The 25,373-nt window shown below is 39.7% G+C and overlaps 1 protein-coding gene across 1 annotated transcript in view; it reads right to left on the bottom strand.

Moving 5' to 3' along the window:
- SYNE2 (spectrin repeat containing, nuclear envelope 2) overlaps nt 1–21,291 on the bottom strand; it is a 269,055-nt gene extending 247,764 nt beyond the window's left edge. The window contains exon 1 of the mRNA XM_008566257.1: nt 21,161–21,291. Coding sequence (XP_008564479.1) covers nt 21,161–21,239 — 79 coding nt within the window. The 5' untranslated portion in view covers nt 21,240–21,291. The remainder of the gene's footprint in view (nt 1–21,160) is intronic.
- Between the last annotated feature and the right edge of the window lie 4,082 nt (nt 21,292–25,373).

Genomic DNA, 25,373 nt, shown 5'->3' with positions numbered 1-25,373 from the left:
CTCCCACTCCCCAGATGGCAATTTCACACCTTCTCCTTCTTCCTCAAATGTCCCGTACCTCCCCCATCCCGTACCCTCAGCTGAGACCTTGCTTCCCACCCCTCATCTAACAACCTCCCAAAGCGCTGTGCCTCCAACTGTAGCACAGATGAACTAGCCTTGATCACACCAAAAGCCAATCCCTCCACTCCCACACTAGATACTGTCCCTTTGTACCTACTCAGGGACATTTTGCTTCTTTATCTTCTGTATCATCCTCTTTTTTCCCTCTCTTGGACAATTCCCACCAGTATAGATCCATACTTTTAATTCTCCCATCTAAAAACAAAAACAAACCTCTCCTGACTCCAGCTCCCCATCAGCCATTGCTTCATTTGTCTGCTCCTTTGTAGCAAAACTCTTAGGAGTGTATGTTCACTGTCTCTGCATTCACCCTTAGCTGAACTGTATCAACCATGTCCTCACTGTTCCACTGAAATGCTCTCTCATCAGGGTCACCAAGAATCAAGGTCATTAGTGACCCCTCTTGCTAAAACCAATGGTCAGCTTGCAGTCTTCATCTCCCTGGATCTATCAGCAGCATCCGATAGATGACCACTCTCAAATCCTGCTTCCAGGACCCAACTCTCAGTTGGCTCCTCTCTTTCTCGCACAATTCATATCTAAAGCTTCAGGAAATCCTCTCATTCCCACCTTCAAAATATGTTCAGGATATGAGCACTTCTCACCATCTCCAGGACCACCCCCCAGCCCAAGTCACCACCCCCTCCATCTGGATTACTGCAAGAGATTCCTAACAGGTCCTCTTCCTTCCCGCCTTGCCCCCAACATAATCTTCTCAACACAGAAGGCAGAGCGATGTTGCTAAAATGTTAATTCAGATCAGGAAAGTCCTCTGCTCAAAACCCTGTGAGGGCTGCTTGCTTCTCTCCTCGTGGTGGCTACAAGGCCCAGCGCCATCTGGCCCCCACTCTTTCCCACCTGCTCATCCCACTCTAGCCACTCTGGCCTCCCGTTCTCCTTAAGCTTTCCAGGCCCATTCCCGCCGTAGGGCTTTTACACTAGCTGTCCTTTCTTCCAGGAATGCCCTTACTACAGACATCCACAGGTAACATCAGAGGACACCTTATTCATTAGATCTACCCTGACTACTCTGTTTAAAAGAATAACACTAGCAAATCCCAAATTGTCCTGCTCTATTTTTTTCTCCAGCACTTATCTCCTTTTATTTACCATTCCATATAAGTCATTTATGTAGTATGTTTATTATTTAAGGTCTCACTCTCCTCCTAATAGAATGTAAGCACCACACAGGCAAAAATGTTTTGTCTGTGGTATGTCCCAAGTGTTTAGAAGAGCCTGGCCCAAAGCAGGCCCTAAATAAATATTTGATGAAATAATAATAACAATGTTATTAATTACTATAATTATTGTTGTATTTTATTACACTGAAGTCAAATCTGCCTTTATGTGTTTAGATTCCTTTCTTTTTAAAGTTTTCTGTTCAATCTTCCCATGCATTGTCTTTCTTTGACTCTTCCCATTCTCTCTTATTAATCTTTACCTAACACAGTCATAACAGACCAAAATTGTTCGTATCCAGCCTACAAAAGTGTAGGAGTATGAACACTGAATTTAAGTTCTTGAAAATTTTTGAAGCAGATGAGAGTTCTGGTTGAGGAATATAAGTCAAGCTGAGTAAATGAAATTTTAGGGTGTTTACAGTTGTTTACTAAGTACTGTGAAAGATTAGAGATTAAAGATGCACTTAGCCTCATTGGCATTTTTTCCTTTTTTAATCTATCTCATTTTTATGCATTGCTAGTTTAAATTATAGTCCAGTGACTTATGCTTTATATAGTACTCAATAATTGTTAGCTGAACTAAATTGAGTTCTGACAAGCCAACTGGAGAGGTGAAGCTTTTGAGAGTTATTGCTGTTTTATATGAATTTCACTTAACAAAAGAATTACAGAGAACCACAATCTTGTCCTATAATTCAAAATGTTACTAAATCTCCTGGAATCTTTGAGATATGTTTTCATTGTTTTTTTCCCCTAGTAGCAGTAAATAATAAGACACCAAGTTTTAAACATGTATTGACACCAAAAAAAAATGTATCAAAGGCTAATTTTGTTTCTAAATAGAAAAAAAACTAGAGAACAAGTTGTTATGATTCCAGAATCAAGTTAGATGCACACAGTGTACATTAATCAAGGTCACGTGTAAAAGCAGGGAGGGAACTATCCATTCCTAACAATAAAGCAGAAATTCAAAATAAAAACAAAATAAACAATTTGAAAAAAAAAATACTCTCTTTCTTATCCTTAAGGGACAAAAAGAGAGTTGTCTTTCTAGGTGAGAAACTGTAAAAAAGAAACCAATCAGGAATATGACCCGGTCCAAGAAATACAGTCTGTACTAACTTAAGGGACTTGGGGATGGGGATGGAGAAGGTGGGCATCATTAAATAACCGTGAGGGAAATGAAATGTATCACAAAACTGAGTGTAAAAAGAGCAGGATGTGCCTAAGGAGTTTTAGTACTCCAAGTGCACCTGGAAACCTCAGCCATTTGGAACTATTTCCAAACAAGATACTAGACAACAAAAGTGGTCTTGGTCCTCAGCAAACTGTGGACTACAAACTTGCCCAGGCTGAGAAAACAGGCAGCAAAGCCCGGGCTCTCACTGGATTGTTCAAACTGGAGCACTGAATTAACATGAGGTTGGACTGAGGAATATCCCCAACAGAGATATAAACTTGAATTTAAAAGAATCGAAAATTTTCTAAAGAAAACCTGAGGTTATCCTTGTCTGAATCTGATTAAACTCTAATAGAAACAAGGGAAAAAACAACAAGAGGAGCCATCAGAACAAATCCCCATAGGTACTCTCCAGTTAGCAAACGAAATAGCGCACAGATGAAATCTTCAGAAAAAGACCTGGGAAGGAATCTTCATGGCTTTCACCTCATTGTCCAAACTTAGAGAATGCCTCTTCATCCTGGAAATCAGAACCCTTTAAATGCAACAAGGACCCTTTGCTTAATGGCAAACAAAGATATCCCTGGTGCAATTAAACACAGCTCAGTTAGATGGTTTCAGATGTGCCATTCCATTTATCCCTGGACACACTTTTCTCACATTTTCATACTGCTTTATCCCTGAATAGCAGTATTAATTCAAGGGGAACCAGAGCCAAATAGCTCACCCTATGGCAGGATAAGTAACCTTTTGTTCTTTTCAAAGGCTGACCCATTGGTAAAAAAAATAATTGAGAGCCACGTGCTTAAAGCAACTTAATAAAACTCTTCTCAGAATGGCATCTAGAGAATAGGACCTTTTAATCAGCAGATGTTAGGGATGGAAAAAAAGCAAAGAAATAAAGAGAATAATACAATCCACTGCAATGATGAATTTCTGTAAAATTGCTAAGAAATGGAGAATGAGAAATTGTCTATCCTGATTTTTAAGCCAAATAGGAAACATATAATGTAGAAAAATGTGGTCAGTGAATTTTATTCTGGCCCATGTTAGTATCCTTCATTATCATTCCTAAAAAATATTTGACTGAATTTGAGAAATGAGGCATAGAAGGCAGATTTTCTCTAGGTGTCATTACCATAAAAATACATTTAATCCCTGAGTTTGTTCTTATTCAGTCTGCCTTTTGTGAGCTGGCAACCCATATTCTTAGCTGGAAGGGAAGTAATCCAAAAACAAATTGAGTTAAACTCAATTAAAGGGTGTGGATTTTAAGTTCATTATAAAGTTCATTATAAGTCTCAGCAAGGTCCAGTTTCACAAAAGTTCATCTAAAATGTTGACACCAGCTCAGTTACTAAGAATTCAAAAGCAGTTACGCCAGGCTAAGAATCACATGCTTACATTTTCACTTAAACACAGAGCAATTCAGGATTAAAATGTGGCATCTCTAAGAGTATTCTCTACTGCTTGAGGTTACTGAGGAAGCTTTGCAAGCTCTTCCTATCTACAAATTTCTCCTCTTCTCTTTTTATTATTGGGTTTTGGTTTTTTTTGGTGAGGAGTGGGTAGTGGACTCGGCTGGTGCGGGAATCCAAACCCTTGACTTTGGTGTTATCAGCACTACACTCTCCCAAGTGAGCTAACCGGCCAGCCCTATTATTGGGTTATTGATATCAGGTTTACTGCATATGACTCCAGAAACATTACTTTGATCTTTCACTCTCCTTATTAAAATCTTTCGATCATTCCCTAATTCCTGACCGAATAAATGATAAATTCTTAGCCTAACATTCTAGGATTTCATAACTTGGCTCCAATCTCCTTTTTCCTGACTGATCATGTCCCATACCTTCTCTACTCATATCCTATTTCTCTAACCAAACTAGAATATCTACAATTCCCCAATTAAGTTTCACCCTCTTCCACATGGCCATGGTATGTGCCCTCTGGAAAAGCCAATCTTCCTTGTCTCCCTCGGCACTCATAGAAACCCCAGCACCCAGCACAATGCCTTGTACTTGTGGGCAATTGATCATCATTTGTTGAAATAAGACACAGCCTGTTCAAAATTTCCCCTTCCTAAAGTGAAACAGAAATAATCTCCTCTGGCTCTGGCCTCCAACAATACTTTGTTGAATCTTTTTGTATTATTATTGCCATTACAAAGTAATCTATAATACTCATAAAATTTTTTCAAATAGTACATAGGGATATAAAACAGAAAAAATTTACTGGCAACAATTATCCTAGACCTATGTCTTATCCTAATCCTTGTTTTAATAACTGCTGGGCAATTTCTTTCCTCTGCTGATAAAATGCCTTAAACAAAAGCGCATTACTGAAGAAAACACTTTTTTTCTATGCTATTACTCTTCACATTTCACTTATGATCCCAAATACGTGGGTTCTTCCCTCACATTAAGGAACTGTCTGTTCAACTCTTTGGATGTCACCTGGCTATCCTCAAATTCAATTATGACACTAATTACCTGGAGTTGTGCAGATACCACAGGTGAAGGACTCAGTCCTAAAAGACTGCCCCCACTTCAGAGACCAATCACAAGCAGTGGGTCCCCAAGTTACCCACATTTCTGTCCAACTTGGCTACTTACAAATCAGGTATTCCCAAGACCCCCTCCTCAGGGTCAATAATTTGCTACATGGCTCACAAAATTCAGGGAAACACTTAATGTTGGCTGGTTTATTACCAAGGATATGATAAAGGATACAGATGAACAACCAAATGAAGGCCATAGGGCAAGGTCCAGAACGATCCCACGCAGGAGCTTTTGTCCTCATGGAGTTGGCGTATGCCACCCTACTGGCACATAAATGTGTTCACCAACCCAAAGGGTCTCCAAACTCCATACTTCAGGGATTTTTATGGAGTCTTCATGACACAGGCATAATTATTAATTCAATCTCCAGTTCCTCTCTCTTCTCCAAAAGATTGGGAAGGAGGAGGGAGTACGTTGAAAGTCCACATTTCTAATCATGACTTGGTCCTTCTGGTGACCGGCCCCCATTCTAAAGCTATCCAGGAGCCCATCAAGAGTTGCCTCATTAAGGGCCGGCCCATGGCTCACTTGGGAGAGCGTGGTGCTGACAACACCAAGTCAAGGGTTAAGATCCCCTTACTGGTCATCTTTAAAAAAAAAAAAAAGAGCTGCCTCATTAGAACAAAAGATGCTCCTATCACCCAGGAAATTCCAGGGGCTTTAGGAGTTCTGTGTCAAGAACTGGAGCCAAAGGTCAAATATTGGAACAAAAAATGTTCCTAGCATCCCTGTCCCTCAGGAAATCCAAAGGGTTTTAGGAACTCTGTGCCAGGAATCTGGAGCAGAGACCAAATAAATATTTCTTATTATGTCACAGGCATGTACTAATGAGACCCTGTTGTCATTCCCTAAAACAATGCTGCCAACTCACTGTTAGCTAGGACAGACATGGTAAGGACAATTAAATATGAACAATAGCAACACATTTTAGCCATGTGTTTCAACAGCTATCCCAAAGAACCTTGTTCACGCTGTTATCCAACAGAAAGAGAACTAAAAGCACAAGGCCATCACTTCTATTGTTTCTCATAGAAATAACAAACAAATAAGGAAACAAATTAAGGGACTTAAAAACACACAGACACGCACAACCAAAACAAGAAAAGCCTAAAATATTTGAAAGATAAACAGGAAAAAGCCTGCCACTTAACTCCAAAAGGGGAAACTATTAACTAATGGAGAAATGGAGGAAAACACTACAGTACATTTTCTTACAACCAACCATAAGCAAACAAACAAGTAAGAAAAGAAGACAGACAGTACCAAGACTGAGATCTCGCTTACTGAACCAGTAAAATGAGTCCAGGAGGTAACTCCTGGCCAACATAACAACCATTTCTCAGCCTCAAAAGTCTTTTACTGCCCACATTTCCCCCCTGGAGAATCTATGTTGTCACTATGGAAAAACCACTTGCCTGCCAAACTCAGTGTTCCAGGACTAAAACCATGCTCTACCTCCCCACCTCGGCCCAAACAGGTCCTCACCCGTGTTTTCATCTCATGGATTGGACACCACCATCCTTTATCACCCTCAAGGACAACCTACCACCAAATCCCACCTAATTTGCCTCCTCCTAGCTCTAGAACCCACTTCCTTCTCTACATCTCTCGGCTGCCCTAGCCCTCCGGTTCAATCTACCACCAGCTCTGCACCCTTCTAACCTCTTATCCACTTCAGCCAGTAAATCTGACCCTATGATTCTTTTCACCATTAGATGGTTTCTCTCTGCTCTTAGGATCGACAGCAAAATCTTGAACAGAGCCCACGTGGCCCTGTGCGGTCGCACCCCAGAGCACCTCTCCGGCCTCAGTGCACACCACTGTCCCCTGCACCCCGGCTCCGGCCGCTCTCCCATGCCTTCATGAGCTTTCTCTCCTGCCACAGGTGTTTGTACCACTCCCACCCCTACTCCCCGCACCTAGTTAACATCTAGCCTTGCTTAGGTCCCAGCTCCACTGTCACATCCTGAAGTAAACCTAAGTCAACCTAAATCTTATATTTGCTTTCATATACAGATGAAAAATTCCAGTGAGTCAGAAGAGGGTGAGAAAAAGGAGAGAGAGATAGCACTCAGAGTCTAGGCCTTTTATCTATACTGGGGGCTCATTTTCATGTGCTAGTTCTAATACAAGATGTGCTTACTCAGAGAACCAGGAGCTCTGTTCCAGTGAGGTTGGGAACAAAAGTCTCAATGTCAAAAATCTCAGGTGTTTACACAAGGGTGTGGTTCACTCGTGTAGACCCCCATTTAGCACTTACCTCAATTTGTGATCATTGACAAGGATCTAGAGCCGGGCTACCTGTGTTTGATCCCATTCGTGACACTTACTAGCTGTGTGTCTCAGTCTCCTCGTCTGTAAAATGGGGACAACAGTACCTACTTCACAGAGTTGTGAAAAGGATTAACCATCTCTATTGACTTAGATCAGAGGTCAGCAAATCATACTCCACAGGCCAAATCTAGCCTACTGCCTATTTTTGTAAATAAAGTTCTATTGGAAAACAGACACACTTGTTTGTTCACATGTTGTCTGTGGCTGCTTGCATGCTACAGTGGCAAAGTGGGGTAGTTAAGACAGACCATATGGCTCTCAAAAATGAAAATATTTACTACCTGGCCCTAACAGAAACAGCTCACCAATCCCTGGCATAGACTATGTTGATTCTACACAAATAAATATTAACTGCAGCATGGATGGATCTTGAAAACATCATGCTAAGTGAAAGAGGCCAGTCACAAAATACCACATATTATATGATTCCATTTATATGAAATGTCCAGGATAGGGAAATCTAGAGAGACAGAAATTAGTGGTTGCCCAGGGCTGGGGGACCAGAGAAAGGTGGGGAATAGGAATGGCAGGATTGGGGGGTGACAGTTAAAGGGTATGGGGTTTCTTTTTGTGGTGACAAAAATGTTTGAAAATCAAATGTGGTGATGGTTGCACAATTCTGTGAATACACTGAAAACTACTGAACTGTGCACTTTAAATGCGTGAATTGTCTGGCATATGAATTTTATCTCAAATTATATCTTAACAAATCTGTTCCAAAAAAATATGAGCTAATATCTGTGAGACTGATTAACATCTGTCTCCTCAGCCTACAGGCTCCATGAGAGCAAGGGCCATGTCTGATTTTGCTCCCTGTTTTGCCCGGAGCACCTACCACAGAGCTTTTCATGCTGTACAAATTCAGAAAACATTTGTTGAATCAATGGTTAATGGCTGGGGGAGGAGGGAGCGGGGCTTTGTTGCTATTTTTTCACGAGTCAATATAGAGATTTCAGTAGTTGGTTTGTTGGGAAAGTATGTGACATACAATCAATGATTTCTACCGTGGGCCTCAGCATGCAGAATCCAGCAACTGCAAGTTGCCACACGAGTGAACCACACCCTTGTGTAAACACCTGAGATTTTTACACTGAGGCTTTTGTTCCCAACCTCACTGGAACAGAGCTCCTGGCTCTCTGAATAAGCACATCTTGTATTTCTAGCACATGAAAATGAGCCCACAGTATAGATAAAAGGCCTAGACTCTGGGTGCTATTTGTCTCTCCTCTTTCTCACCCTCTTCTGACTCACTGCAATTTTTCAATAAATACCTGTCAAATGAATAAATCAAGAAATTACTACATTTCTTTTAATACATATTTTTTACTCCTTTCTACTTCTTATTGACCCTGTAAAACTGTAACCGCTTTTCTTTCGAAAATCAGGACGTGTGAGCCCAAACACCCTGTTTGGGGACAGCAGTCCAGGCATCGCTGACTTCTGAGAGCAAAAGAACCAGACTGCAGCAAAAAGAGCTACGCCGAGATTATAAATCTAGGATTCTGACACTTTGGAATGCCAGCAAATTACCCAGGGTCATTGTTTAAGGGCAGGTTTCTGGGTCGCAACTCCCAGAGATTTTGATTCAGGGGTTCACATTTCACCTCGAAAAACCTCTCTCCCCGTCAACTAGACTGATTTACATGTGTGATTTATTCTGGAGCCAACAAAAGATAACTGGAAGGGCCTGGAAAAAACAGAAAGAAAATAATAAACTCTAAGATTTTAATACTATGTATTGCAAAATAAATCTATTATACTGTGTGGATATTCTGAGACACACCTGGAGAGCTCAGAAGGCTACGGGAAGCAAGTCATGTCCAGGAATAAGGGAACTCAAGGGTAAGGAATCATGAGGCTATTTCATTAAAGCCTGCCAATACAGTGGTCAGGTAGGCATTTTATAAATGAAAAAACTATAGCTCCCAGAAGATAAAGGATTTTTATTCACTCATTCAACAAACATTTACTGAAAGCCTCTTCTGTCTGAAGTAATGTGCTCTGGATCTCATATCTAGTGGAGGAGAAATTCAAATCTAGATGTGTCTGATTCAAAAATCCGTGTTCTTCTCTTTATAATTCAAAATCAGCTGAAATGTCAAATCCGTGGCCACTCCAGACCCACCCTATCTCACTCCTCCCTTTCAAACCCAAACTTCTTGAAAGAGTTGTCTGCACTGGCTGTCTTCCCTTCCCTACCCACCGCTCACTTCTCAACCCACTATAAACTGGGTTTCCCCAAACCACTCCTCTTAATTCTCAGCTAGGCCACCTAAAAACCCCCATTGCTAACCCCAATGAATATTTTCAGTACTTACTGGACTTCTTAAAAGTCCTGACACTGACTCCTACCCTCTCCTTCTTAAAATACTCTTCTTTGGATTTCACGATACTATGCTCACCTGGTTTTTCTTCCTACTTCTCCAGACGTCCCTTCTCAAGCTCTGCTATGGGATCATCTTGCTTCTTCTATCTCTCGACTGTTCTGCTTAAACATCTCTCTTTTTTTAGATAATTTCATCTACTCCAAAGGAACAAATTACCATTTATGTACCTTCAGCTCAGGTGTCTGTCTCTCCTGAACCTCATGTCTGTATATCCTATTGTCATCTGGATATCTCTATATGGTTACTCCACAGACACCTCAAACTCAACATTTCCAGAATTGAGTCATCATCTCTAACCAACTCCTCCACCATGAAAGATATTTTGTTTTGTTTTGTTTTTCAGTGACTGGTTCTGTCATCTACTCAATGCCTAAGAATAAACTTGAGTCATCTTTGATACCTCCTTCTCCCTCACTGCCCCATACCCAGTCAACCAAAGAGCCCTCATACCTGTTAGGTATCTCCTGAACACCTATTTCTCTCCATCTGCACTGTCACCTATGGATCAGGACACCATTCTCTCAGGTGGACCACTGTAACAGACTTCAACTGGTCTTTCTGCCTCCCCAGTCACTCCCATGAAGATCATACCCCACACTGCAGCCAGGGGGATTTCTAAAACCAGTTCTGAATATGTCTCTACGCAAAATCCTTGGTCTTAGGAAAAGTTCCGAACTCCTATATATTTACATGACTCTCATCTCTTCACATTCTCCTTCAAACTGTAAGTCTCAGTCTCACTGAACAACCATTTCCTTGAATATCCCATGCTCAGCCTCATCTTCTGGCCTTTCACATGCACTTGCCACGGCCTGGAGACCTCTTCTCATCTTCACCCTGCCTATTTACTAACATCTTTCAGGTCAAAGTTTAGGAATCACTTTCTCTGGGAAGTTTTCCCTGACCCCCAAGTCTGGCTTAGGTACCCCTACTCCATACTTCCACAGTACCAAGTCTTCCCCTCTTGAAGCACACACCACATTACACTGTAACAGTCTAGGTACCTGTGTGGCATCCCTGTAATCAGAAGATATATTTTAGAAGATCACATGCCATATATTCAACCCAGTGCCTTGTACACAACAGATGCTCAAAAATATTTGTTCAACAATAAATGAACAAATAAATGAATAGCATTCTTTTTTTTTTTTTTTTTTTTTTTGTCTTTTGTCTTTTTTCCGTGTCCGGCAACGGATCGCAACCCTCAGTGTTGCCCCCGTACCGGACCGGGGACCGGCAACGGGATTGCAACCCTCGGTGTTGCTCCCGTGCCTCGCTCAGCCAGTGAGCGGGAACCGGTCTGTATGTGGGATCCGAACCCTCGGACGGGAGCGCCACTGCGCTTCCCAAGCGGCGCACTATCCAGTGCGCCACCGGGCCAGCCCAAATGAATAGCATTCTAAGAATAAATTAACCTATACTTAGAAAAGGCATAACATATAATGAAATAGTATTTCTCACCTTGAAAAATCCTACATTTCCCTTCGTCATGTGCCTGGCTATCTCTGTTCCCCTTCCCAACAAAATTTCCTGAAAGTATTGATTGAGTCACTGTCTCCACTTCCTCATCTCCCACTCTCTCAACAATCCATTCCAGGCAGGCTTCCAGCTCCACCACCAGAAGGTAGCTAACCTTGTCAGAGCCATTGACAAACTCTATGAGCCCAGTCCAGTTGGCCCTTCTCTGTTCTTACTTTACCTGATTGATCCATGGCATTCACGTGGCCGACCATACCTCCTCTTGAAACGCTATCATCTGGGGTTTCCGTGCCATTGCACCATTGCAACATCAGCACCATTCCTGGCTACTCCCTCTCAGTGTCCTTTGCTTGCTCCTTCTCTTCTGCTTGACCTCTAAACACTGAAAGACCCAAAAGGTCTGCTCCTGCTACACACTGCATAGGTGATCTCATCCAGTCCGTGACTGGCTTTATTTATTTACTTATTTATTTTGGCGGCTGGCCAGTACGGGGATCCAAACCCTTGACCTTGGGGTTATAATACCACTTTCCAACCAACTGAGCTAACCTGCTAGCCTGCATGACTTTAAATGTAAACATATCAGCCATATGCTGATGGCTCCCAAATCTATATCTCTCCTTTGCTCTGGGCCCTTATACCCAACTGTCTTTTTTTTTTTTTTAAAGATGACCGGTAAGGGGATCTTAACCCTTGACTTGGTGTTGTCAGCACCACGCTCAGCCAGTGAGCAAACCAGCCATCCCTATGTGGGATCCGAACCCGGGGCCTTGGTGTTATCAGCACCGCACTCTCCCGAGTGAGCCACGGGCCGGCCCCCAACTGTCTATCTGACATCTCTGTTTGGATATCAGATAAACATCTCACACCTATCATGACAAAAATAAACTCTTGGGCTGGCCAGTTAGCTCAGGTGATTAGAGCACAGTGTTCTAACACCAAGGTCAAGGGTTCAGATCCCAATATCGGCCATCTGCAAAAATAATAATAATAATAAAAATAAATAATAAATAATCCCATTGCTACTATCCTGGCCTAAACTAACATAATATTTCACCTGAACTACCTCAAAAACATCCTAACTGGCTCTACTGCTCCCCTTATGCTCCCAGATAATCCCCTCACCACACAGCAACCACAGTGATCTTATGGAAAACATAAATCAGATCATGTTACTACCCTGATTAAAATCTCCCAATGGTCTCCATCCACACTCCTTACCTAAGAACTGATGAATCTCAGTCTGATCCAGCTCCACCTTGCCTGGCGTCTAATACCAGCTCAGGTATTGAGCCCTTACCCACCACAATCCAGCCATACGAGGCTTCCTTTGCTCCATGTATCCACCATACTGGCTTCTACCTTAGAGCTTTTCTTTGCACAAATTGCCTCAGCTTGGAATGTCCTTACCCTGCTCTTTGCACAGCAGCTCCTTGCGTTATTCAATTGTTCCTAAGCTGTCCCTCCTCAGACAGACCCTCCTCTGATCTAAAGTCATTCAAGCACTATCATATAAACCCATTTAAATCTTCGGCATAGTACTCAGCATGTGCTGATATTTTTCTTTATTATACCTATCTAGTCCAATTTAAATATAAATACCATAGGCACATAAAGCTAACTGGAGTTGTTCACCTCAGTACTGTATTTTCTTGCCTAAAATAGTGCTTGATACAAGGTAAGGTGTCAGGAAACATTTGCTGCATGAATCAATCAATAAACAGATTTACCTGCACTCAAATAAATCATAATCATGTGATAAGGTGGTAAATGTGAATTTACCTGTACTTTTGAAACATTTTGTTTTAAAGACATGAAACCCCCCTGAAAGTTCTGCCAATGAAACATTCAGACTGAGGCAAGCAAGAAATACAGAACTTGTTTCCACTATTAAAAATCCTACTTAGGGCCGGCCCTTGGCTCACTTGGGAGAGTGTGGTGTTGGTAGCACCAGGGCCACGGGTTCAGATCCCTATATAGGGATGGCCAGTTGGCTCACTTGGCAGAGTGTGGTGCTGACAACACCAAGTCAAGGGTTAAGATCCCCTTACCAGTCATCTTTAAAAAAAAAAAAAATCCTACTTAAAGAAAAGGCCAACAATTCCAATGTTTTGGAATGATGTTAAACATTTCTCAAATTTGAGAAGGGTTGTTTGTGTTCTGCATTTGAGCCAGGGCCCCTTCATCTTGTAACACGACACCATTGATGCAACTGGTAGTTCCCTGTGCAGAAAAGGTAGAAAAACCAATGCAGGACCAGCAGTGCTGCAGCACCCACAGGTGAACAGCAAGAGTGAGTGGCTACCTTTCTGCCATTTTCTTCCTACACTCGTTTGACATGCATCACTGCACAGACCCTCAATGGCCAGGAGAGATTATACATCCAGAATCTGAAGTCTCTCCTCCAAAGATACACACATTTAGAACTTCAAACATTCCATTTCTCTGATAAATCATTCATACCTTTTATCTACCACTTTTAAATGACTCTGAAGATACCTCTGAAGAAAGTTTAGTGGTACTAAACTTTGCCTCTTAGAAAGAACAACAAATGAGTTTCTCTTCACCAAAATTACCTGAACAATTTAGAAAAACAGTCATTTAGGGAAAATGTTATTACCAATGTTGAAATCAGATAAGGAAAGCAATGATTTGAAGAGGCACATTTGACCTCCAATTTTTGGAGTGTTTAAATCACACACTAACCACACCAAATAGTTACTATATTAACTTCTTACTTTCCCATTTTCAATGTTATATTATTTTTAGTTTTATTTTTCCTAATATACTACCTCAAGCTCTGAATAATTACACCCCTGCTCAACATACATGCATACACAAAAGCTCAGAAAATTTGATATCTCATGGGGCTAATTAAAAAGGATTTTTATTGCTATAAGGAATGAATGAGATCTTTGTTAACCTATTTTAACAGGACTCTAAATGACCCTGGATTTATCTTGCCCTAGTTTTCAAAAAGTAACTGACCCAGAATAAAGTAAGCTTATCCCCAAATTCCTGGCAAAAACAGAAGCAAAGTTCTCAGAAGCCAAAACTGTACATACAATCTAAGAGAAAAAAATAATTTTTCCTGAAAAACATTATACAGTACAAACACCACAAGAGCTCTTCTTTTATTTTTCATTTAATTGGAATATTTTTAAGATTATAAGGCAAACAACCTCCTAAGAAAACACAGCAAAAGACAATATCAACTACTATGCTATCAGGAACTCTCTGGAAGCTTTTGTATTGTTACAATACAACACTGATGGCCAGTGAAGGACTATAACTTGATTATTTTCTCTCGGTGTAATAATCGTCTAACCAGGCAAAATAGACCCCAGAGATGACTTGCTTTTATTCATACTAACTGAGCAGTCTGAATTGGTTAAGGGAGCAAAATTATTACCTGCTAATATATCTTTTTCTTACACTTCATTCATCATTTCCATCATAAATCCACACTCAGAACTTTGCAAAGGGGTAGAAATTCCACCCAGGAGCCTTTTATTAATCCTTTTCCTCTTTCTAAGACTTCACGTGGTTTCATTTACTCATGGTCATAAGGTAGGACAGATTTTCTCTCAGAAACATGATACTTAAGGCTATTGGGCTCCAAAACATCACAGACACAACATCACTTCCTCATAAGTAACGAAATCCATGTTTCCATCCTATCTGACAATTTTCATGAACACTGAACAGATCTAATTCAGAGTACTTAATAGGCCTTGGTTTTTATATTGGAATGGCCACTCAGTTATTCATTACACAACTGTTTATCAAAAGTCTGAAATATTCAGAAACCTCACTGTCAATAAAGATACAGGAGTATCATATGCAGGGCACCTAAAACACACTGGGAGAAACTCAAGAATTACTGAAGCAAGTGATATCCAAAGATGAGAGGAAACTAAAGGATAAGGAATAATTTCATGGGGCTCAGTAGAAAGACAACAAATTTCAGGGAAGTTCTGACCAAATTGTTCGATTTTTACAGTGAGAGGAATTCATAACTCATCTTGCAAATAATATGTTACAGAGTTCATTTTTATTCTTTACTTCCCTAAAACTGAAACATAAAAAGATATTCCAGACAACGTTTTCAGTTGTATTTTGGTTGCATTTGGATGATGGATACCAAAATTAGGAACATGACCCTGTAAGGTTAAGGACTTCAAGTCATTCCATAAGAATAATTAGATCTGCATCCCAGGCCATCTTCTCACTTCCACACGACATCGACAGGCAAAAGCACACCAAGACCACATGTTTCTTGAAGGTGCTCAATCTATTTCTCTTTGTATCCTTAACAACCGGCCCACTCCACATGGTTGGCACTCGGCATTTACCGAATAACTGAATAAAATTCAACATTATATCTCACTATGATGCTTGTAATCTAACTCACTGAATATGGACAATTTTTAATGTTACTAAATATAATACATAAATTGAAAGCCTACCTTTAGATGGATAATCAGAAAATAATGAATAAATTTAAATGGAGTAATAACCTCATCACAGAGACACACATTTCACTACTGAGCCCTACCAAGTAATGATACCTACCCAGAAGGCACAGAGGGCTTTTTAAACTTTTAAAATATGTCATCTAGACGATAAAGGTACTGAATAAAACATATGAGCATTGTTGGAAATGACTCAGTAACTGGGCAGAATATGTTTTTATACAGGTTCATGCAGATGGTTAACCATTCACCAGCATCTTGGCAGGACAGCATGAAAGTTAACTCCTCGGGTGGTGGCTAAGGTAACAGAATACACATTCCTTCCTGCTTCCGTGTCTAGTTAATGATAACATTCTATCTAGATGCTGCTTTTTTAAAGCACTGGCCTAACTCATTTTTGAAAACAAAATAATTGCTTTTTATTTTATAAATTTATTGTGTCCTTTTACAACGAACAAATTATTATATTTACTTATTAAAAAAAGAAAGAACTTAATTCTGAAATATACTGGGGAAGTATCCAAGTTATTTCAAAATTGCCTGCAGTTATTTAAAATTTCTCAAGATGAGTCAGGCTGGTCAATTTCACTCATTATCATGACTTTCAAATAGGTCCTCTACCTGTGTCATGCTTTTATTCTTTGCACAGTATAAGAAGTTCTCAAGATACTCTTTGTAACGTGTCTTTTATCTACAACAATATATTTTAAACACATCAGTATAAATAATACTTAATGGCCTTCTTATTTTGTGCTGTTAACATACTTAGTAAAAACACACTAAATAAACTTAGTAATTTGGCCATTATATGTGCTAATGCTATTATCCCAAGCAACTCAACTTCAAAACCATGCAGTCTCTCTACTTTATCCATATTCAGTAGTTACAAATTCCTATTTGAGTCTCCCACCTTAATGATTTTCATACCTGTGCTGTACTTCCATACTCACTGCTGTAACCCTAGTCCAGGCAAACATTACCCAAAATGCTTTCTAACTGGTCTCTCCAGCTCTACTTCTTAGCCCTTTCCAGCCTTCCTGTACCTCAAAGCCCCTAAAGTACAACTCTCACCTGTGACCACATAACTTTCATTCTCAACACACAATAGCTGCGTACTACCTAAAAGCAAAAAGTCCACACTCCTTGGGTTTGAATTCAACTCCCTGAAGAAATTTAATCTCAGAAATACTTCTGAAGGGATTACAACTTGGTTCTCAAATTACACTGAATGGCAAAGAAAATCCAACTTTAAAATTCTGTGATACTCACCCAACTTTATCCCTTACTGCTTTAATAATCACATTTATCTGATACTTCAAAAACTTGTTCTGGACATTCCTTTCCCACCTGAAAGGCTTAGCAGAGATGTTTCAGACAAAACAGGCAGTTACAGTTTTCTTAGGATAAAAGGGAAGGAAGCACTTATTACTTTGCCAAGTAAAAAATCCAAATGGAAAGATTTAAAAGATTTCCATACTGGACACCTTGGAAAACAAATAATTCATATGTGTGTGTGTATGTGTGTGTGTGCACGCGCTGTGTGTATGGCTGGTCAGTAGGAAGATCTGAACACTTGACCTTGGTGTTACAAGGTGGTGTTCTAATCAACTGAGCTAAATGGCCAGCCCCTGTAAACAAATAATTTTTAAAGACAGCCATATATTTTTCATTTTAATAGCCTGAATTTCCACATCTCAAATTTATTTAAAATGTGAACCATTCAGAGTAATACAAAATGCACTAAACTAAAATAAATTCCATTTTTACATGAATTCACTAAAGTTCATAAATGTCATTCTTTTCTCTTTCTAATCATCCAACCATTCCAATGCTATTCTCCTCACTGGATGAAGACAACATAAATATCTCCATACAAAAAGTGCCCTCAAAATCCCTTCATAAAGTATTTTCTCATAGATCACACAGAAGATGAACAAAAAGAAGTCACTTGCTTATTGTCCTGCTCTATGAATTTCAGCAAAGCACTGCCTAATTCTCAGGCCTGATTCCTTTAGGCCCTGCACATATGGGACTTCTGTTTTCTTATCATATCAATGATGAATCAACACATTTCAATCCAGACATCTTAATCTCTTGGTGTATTATTCTGTGTCAAGGTGTGGCCACAATTGTTTCACCTTCGATGATATTTTTACTAAAATAAAGTAGGACTTATAAGTTAATTAGGTCATTCTACTGTCTTTATCTGCCTCTAAAAAAAGGTTCTGTAACAAAGAGGAAAGAAAACTTTCTTATGAGCAGTGATCCTGAGCCTCTCATATTACATAAAAATCTCTTCTTTCATATTACTCCAAGAATCATTAAGCACATATGAATTTTGTGAAATACAAGTCTGCTTACATGGTATATACTAAGCCAAATGCTTTAGCATTACTGTCAACAACTTTGGTTACGTAATACTTAAAGGACATAATATTGTATATCAATTTTCTTTTTTGCCCAAGTAGCTAATAATCCCACCATGAAACCAAAGATACTTTTAGAAATATATCTAAATTCCTTCTTTCTGTCCTTCCTTCCTTCTTTCTTTCAATAACTTCAGCTAAAAGAACAATTATATATCTGCTAATAACAAGATAGAACTTAACTTGGGGAAATCTATTCATTTTGCAGTTAAGCTTTCATTCTGTAGACATGGGAACTTCTTGGTATCACTGATATCTCTTTAGTGTACCTGGCTACTATGAACGGACCTTTCCCAGTGTCAAGCTGATGACATTACAGCACTGCTTTCTACATCTCCCCTGTAGAGCAATGCATCCACTACCATAATTTTATAAATACATCATGAAACTAAATCATTCAGACTGGATAGTGCATGTATATCACATTTCCATTGCTACACAGTCCACATTAGTCTCCTATTGTAAAGCAGACTGTATACCCTACTATAATTCAAAACATGCTCTAAGAAACAACTCATTTCTCAGTAATTTGCTAATTATTTTGAGCTACATGTGAACCTGAGATCACTAATGTTATTCAAAGATGCCCATCCAAATCCTGGACTGAGCAAAAGTTCACTATGGACTGAGTAGGATGAGGCTAAGATTCACGAGATTTTCCAAAGAAAATTGTTAAAGAAATTCCCTCTTTCATATTGTTCTCTGAGGTGTGTCAGAGGGGGTGCGGTGCAGTGGAAAGCAAGCTAGCCTCCAAGTCAAAACCCAGCTCTGCTGTTCACTAGCTGTGTCTTTCTGAGCCATGGCTTCTTTGTCTGTTCATCGAAGACAGAAAGATCTACCTCACAATGTGGTTGTGAGGATCAAATGAGATAATGTATGCAGAAGTGTTAGTAAGCTAGAGAGTGCTGCATAAGTGTCAAATAGCGGGAAAGAAAACATTATTAAGTATAATAATCACAGCACTATACCTGCTAAATTAGATACAATGGGAGAACAGAAGAGGGAGCACATATCTCCATTTAAGAGAGGGTAAAGCTCACGGAGGAGGCTGAGTCTGGCTGACATTGGGATGGATGAGCTGGACTTCTTCCAGTCTTGGAGGAGGGACCAGGGATGCTGCAGGGAGAACAACCTACACAAAAGCATGTAGGCAGGGGAAGGGTGGCACCTTAGAGAATGGTGGGAATAGAGCGCAGGGTGCTTGTGGGACCACAGTGGGAGATGAGGGCAGAGAGAAAGGTGAGTACCAGGAAGAGCCTGTGAACCATGCCAAGAAGCCTAGACTTAATCCTGCGTGTGGTATAAGCCATTGAAGAAAAATGTCACAACAAAAAACAAACAGTAAAAGCAAGACTTCCAGTTTACAATATTTTCTTAAATACCCTGAGGTTTCCACTCTAGCTGTGTGCTCCTGGACATGAAATCCCTTGAGATGAAGATCTGGACTGTAAATGCTATATAAAAAGACATTACAATACACTGACTGAGTCCCTGCTCTGCATCACCTTTCCATGCATGATTGTTTATCTGCAACACAGCTGCAAAGTGGGCATCATCATCCATATTTTATAAATGAAGAAATTGAGACTCATAAAAGATCAAATTTCTCATTCAAGGTGAAATAACTATTAAGTGGCATAGCCAGAATTAGAAATTAGATTTATCTATTTATTGCAACAAAATACAGAAAAACAAGAGCATTGATTGTTTTCAGTTAAGTGAAAAATTCGATTTCACGTACTTATGAATATTTTGACACTACAAAAAATGTACTTGCTAAAAATTTTTTAAATCTTACCTCAAAGGGCCGGCCCGTGGCTCACTCGGTAGAGTGCGGTGCTGATAACACCAAGGCCCCGGGTTCGGATCCCATATAGGGATGGCCGGTTCGCTCACTGGCTGAGCGTGGTGCTGACAACACCAAGTCAAGGGTTAAGATCCCCTTACCGGTCATCTTTTAAAAAAAAAAAAAAATCTTACCTCAAGTATTCCCTCTTAACAATTTTTTTTTTAAATATTTTTTTTTTTAAAGATGACTGGTAAGGGGATCTCAACCCTTGACTTCGTGTTGTCAGCACCATGCTCACCCAGTGAGCAACCGGCCATCCCTATATGGGATCCGAACCCGTGGCCTTGGTGTTATCAGCACCACACTCTCCCGAGTGAGCCACGGGCCGGCCCATCCCTCTTAACAATTTAAATGTTTCTTTTTTATGTTTGTTACTCTATACAAATTAAATTATTTTTAAATATACATAGATAGTCTATTCTAATAGCTACTGATTTCCATCTCGGCCCCAAAGTTATTTTAATTAAAAAGAAAATATCAGAAAGAAAGTCATTTTGGAATCTCTATCATAAGTGACTCAAAATCTATGACTTTAAGTAACATCCTAAAAGTGTTGCATAATACTGTCAATAATACTAAAATTACTTTAAAATACATAGTTTCATAAATATTTTCAAAGACTTGCCATCACCTCATTTCTTCTATACTAACTTTATTCAACTCCAAGATTTGCTTTATCAACAAAGGTGGAAAGTCTAGTGTCTAACGAATTTTCAAATTACAACGCAAATATTGCCAAAGAATATTGCCACAAGAAGCACTAAAAAAACAAAAACAAAAACCCCCCATATATCACTACTATTTCTTTCCATTAGGACAAAATAGGAATGGGCATTTAAAAGAGTCTATGCAAAAAGATGCAAAGTAAGTACAAACAACACCAAACCAACTATGGTTAACTATTTAATTTTCACTGCAAATAAAATACATACACTCAGGGTAGGAGATCAGAGATACCAAATTCCTTCCAGATATTCCTTACTTTCCTAAGAGATAAGACAGCAGTAAAGACATTTAAATATGTTGAAAGATTTCTAAAGTTGGAAAAATACAGATATATTTAAAGAATCACCATAAGAGAGATAAAAACCAATATGATTTGTGAATAGATGAGGGTAAATCTTCCACAGTTTTGATGGATGTCACCCCACCCAATCTTACTTACCTTGCAGTGAAAAATGGAGATCGTCAATGCCCGAGGAAACCTGCTCATCTTCCGTGGGAAGTGCAGAACCAGATGCCATTCTTTGACTCAGTGGAGATTATATCATGTCCATCTCAGTTAAAGAAGTGAACTGAAAGTAAAAGGGATAAATGTTCATCAGCAACTTTGCAGCTCTGCATTTCTAGTAAACATGCATTGTCAAAAATAGCACCCACCAAACACTGCCCTCCAAAAGAAGTATGGCTTTCTGGTAAGTGTTTCTTTAGTTCATGAAGAACAAAGTAACTACGCCTTCTTTTTGAATCAAAATCAAGATTTTGCCCTGTGACCTATTCATGTTCTTTGGAGTTGCTGGCAGAACTCCAAGAGAACTAGCACTGTGGAGGGAAGGAAAGCTACGCAGTTAGATTCTATAACTTGCCTAGAGAAAGTAAAGGGACACAAACTGATATCTTAGGCATTTGTGTGTGTGCCGTGAACCTTCAACCTGCAAGAATTTTCTTTCAAACTTTTTATTTAACTTGGTTCCTTTTCTGTTCCATAATTGTTGACATTTACCAGAAATACTAAGAGCTGAGCCTGCATAGCTTGCAAAGTGAAACTAAAAAAACCTAACATATCATAAAGAATATTTTGATGAGTTATCTACTACTACATATTGAATTATCTTCCCAAGGACTTATTCTCCCATCTACACATTTATTCCCTTTACCCCACCTTGACTCTTAAAGAATCTCCAGTAAGAGAATTCTTACTCCATAACTCTTTAAAGGCATTACTTCATGTATGTATATGCCACTGTTAGTTTCTGGGAGTTGAGAATAAAATATCATGACTTTGCCCATGCAGATGACCAAATAATAAAACAAACCTAGGGCCAGCCCATGGCTCACTCAGGAGAGTGTGGTGCTGATAACACCAAGGCCACGGGTTCGGGTCCCTATATAGGGATGGCCGGTTCGCTCACTGGCTGAGCGTGGTGCTGACAACACCAAGTCAAGGGTTACCGGTCATCTTTAAAAAAAAAAAAATCAAAGAAACATATAAAAATAAAAAATGTATTAGGAAATGGATAGAGGTACAGATATATGTACAGCTTTGTGATCAAGCAAGTATTGCAAAAACGTTAATGTTAGAATCTACATGTTGAATATATGTGTGTTCACTGTAAATTCCTTTAACTGTGCTGTTTATTAGAAATTTTTCATAATAAAATGTTGAGAAAAGAATCAGTAATTCTGAGGCCAACGGCTAGATACAATCGATCATATTAAATATTAAATAGACTACTTTATAAAATGCAAAGAAAAAAAACCTTAAGTAGTTCATGCTAGAGCAGACTTCAAAAATCTTTCAATCCCATTTTCCCCACTGTTTATCATACAAATATTTTTTATTATTTCTCACATGCATCACTGTTGTTAAAGATTTTACCTACCAAATAAAATGTTTATTAATAATTAATGCTTATCCTGTTTGTTTATTTATTTATTTTTGGCGGCTGGCTGGTACTGGGATCCAAACCCATGACCTTGGTATTACCAGAACCATACTCTCTCAAGTGAGCTAACTGGCAACCCCTGTTTATCCTCTGAATTTAGATGAGCCAGAACCAGCCTGAGTTGCTATACAAAGTTGATATGATTCTTACCAAAAGGAAAGACTGTTTATGAGTTCACCAGAGCCTGGGCAGCCTGATGACTGATAAAGACACAAACGCCCTCAGCTTTGTGATAGATCTATTGAGGACCTCCACTACACCTTCCCACACCCTAGAGCTCCTGAACCCACAGTGGGAACAAAGTGCTTCTATATTTTGACAGGAGAAAAACTAAATTCCAGAATGAATTTCCTAAGGGCATCCACTACTCCATGCCAGGGCTATTTAGAAAAATAAAAAAGATAGCAACAATAGTAGCAACCACTAATACAGCAGTTACTATATACATGTACTGTTTTAAACACTTTCTATATATAACCTCATTTAATCTTTACAACAACTATATGAGCTAGGTACTGTCATTATCCCCATATTTGAAAAGACAAAATCGAGATGCACAAATATAATATATAATTGCCTAAGGACACACAGCTACTAAATGATGAAGCCAAGATTTGGTTCCAGGTGGTTTTGGTATGAGAATCCATGCTGTAAACGGTACTTGATGGTACCTCCTAGAGCTAGCTAAAAGTATGCCATACGTCACTTTTTTTTGCTTCTGTTCATTCACTCAACAAGCATTTATAAGTGCTAGACACTGCTCTCAAGGAATTCAGTCTTCTGAGAATGAACTGCTTCATGTATGTATGTGCCACTGTTAGTCTCTAGGAGTTGAGAAGAAAATATTATAAGCACAATATGAAGCAAAACCCTCTAAGAGATGAATACAGAGAGTGCTAGGAATCAAAGGAGAGGCATGCCCCATCACTTGATGCTGGCCATGAGTGTGACTGTCAGGAGTTGCAATGGACTGGATTCTTACGTTTCCCAAAACTCATACGCTGAAATCTTTATCCCAAATTGATAGTACTAGGAGGTGGGGCTTTTGGGAAGCTATCCCCATTCATGAGACCAGTGCTCTTATGAAAAAGGCCCGGGAGAGACCCCAGGCCCCTTTTGCCGTGTGAGGTTAGAGTGAGTACACAGCAATCTCTGAGGAAGGGGTCCCTTGCCAGACACCAAATCTGCTGGCTCCTTGATCTTGAACTTCCCAGTCTCCAGAAGTGTGAGAAACCAACTTCTGTTGTTTACAAGCTACCCAGTTGATGGAATTTTTCATAGCAACACAAACAGACTAAGACAGGAGTGTACTTATTATTAAACAGCATGCCACTCCAAATAGTCCCGTTGTCATTACCATTATGTGGATGATACCTTGAATTTAGTAAGAAAGTCTCTGAGAGCCACTCATTACCATTCAACATCAATCGAATATAAAGTATGAAATGCAGGGGAAGAATCTACATTTGTTATGTTTACATTAAAAATAAAAACAGAATGATACTGAATAAGTTAGTAACCACAGAATCAAGAAATTTCCAGCCCAAAACTGATATGCGGAATTCAGTGCATTATATATTAAAGCTATAGAAAAAAATTAGTATAAAATGGCAAAAAAACAAAAAAAGTCAAGCCCTTAAAAGAACTACGTCTGAGAGGTTACTGGTTTTAACTGTGAAAATTTATTAGCAAACAAGTCAATAAAATACTTACATAATAATTTTTTATTTCCTTGAGAATTTCTTAGAGCTTCTAAAAACATCCATTAAAAGTAAAGTGCACTTTGAAGACTGAAACAATTGGAAGTGTTAGATTACTGACCCAAATACTGTCTTAGCACCATTATTTATCAAAACATGCCACAGAGATCATGAGGAGGTGACTGAAAATAATTTTTGATGACATTTCCAACACAATTGTTTTTGGTGAGAAATGGTTGACATCTCCAGAAAGGAACTTACTTGTCAAATAGGGCCCATGAAAAGCTGGAACAGAGTAGAGAAGAAAAGCTTTTTATTTATTTATGTATGTGGGATCCGAACCCTCGGGCGGGAGCGCCGCCGCGCTTCCCAAGCAGTGCGCTATCCAGTGCGCCACCGGGCCGGCCCAGAGAAGAAAAGCTTTTTAAAATTCAAATTGAGACACTAGAAACACTATAAAAAAAGAAGGCACAAAGAGGAGTGAGGGTTTGGCCAAGGGCTAGTGTGAGTCGCAGGGGTATCTCCCAACCCAAATCCCCAGGACTATGCTATGCTGTGCTCTGACCCCCTTGAGGGCAGCATAAGGGCTGCTCCCTCAGGCAACTCGCAGCCCAGAAGAGCCTTTCCCAGGCACTCCTCAAAGCTTTACTTTTCCTTTTCAAATAAAACTTACCACAATCATGTACCAAATCTAGAGTTTAGAATTAAAATAAAGGAGACTATACTTAAAAGTGAGTAACATCTTCAGGAACATAACCAAAGGTTGGGTAAAGAATTGAGGTGGTGGCTTTAAAGCTTCTAAGATCGAGCAAAATACTTGTGTGAAATTGTGTTTTCAAAATTCATTTAAAGGGCCGGCCCGGTGGCGCACTGGATAGCGCACCGCTTGGGAAGCGCGGCGGCGCTCCCGCCCGAGGGTTCGGATCCCACATACGGACCGGTTCCCGCTCACTGGCTGAGCGAGGCGCGGGAGCAATGCCGAGGGTTGCGATCCCGTTGCCGGTCCCCGGTC

Source organism: Galeopterus variegatus, unplaced genomic scaffold (assembly GCF_000696425.1).
Source record: "Galeopterus variegatus unplaced genomic scaffold, G_variegatus-3.0.2 Scaffold231, whole genome shotgun sequence".
NCBI classification, from domain to species: Eukaryota; Metazoa; Chordata; class Mammalia; order Dermoptera; family Cynocephalidae; genus Galeopterus; species Galeopterus variegatus.
Note: the sequence above shows the minus strand (reverse complement) of the source record. Positions and strands in the feature narration are given on the sequence as shown.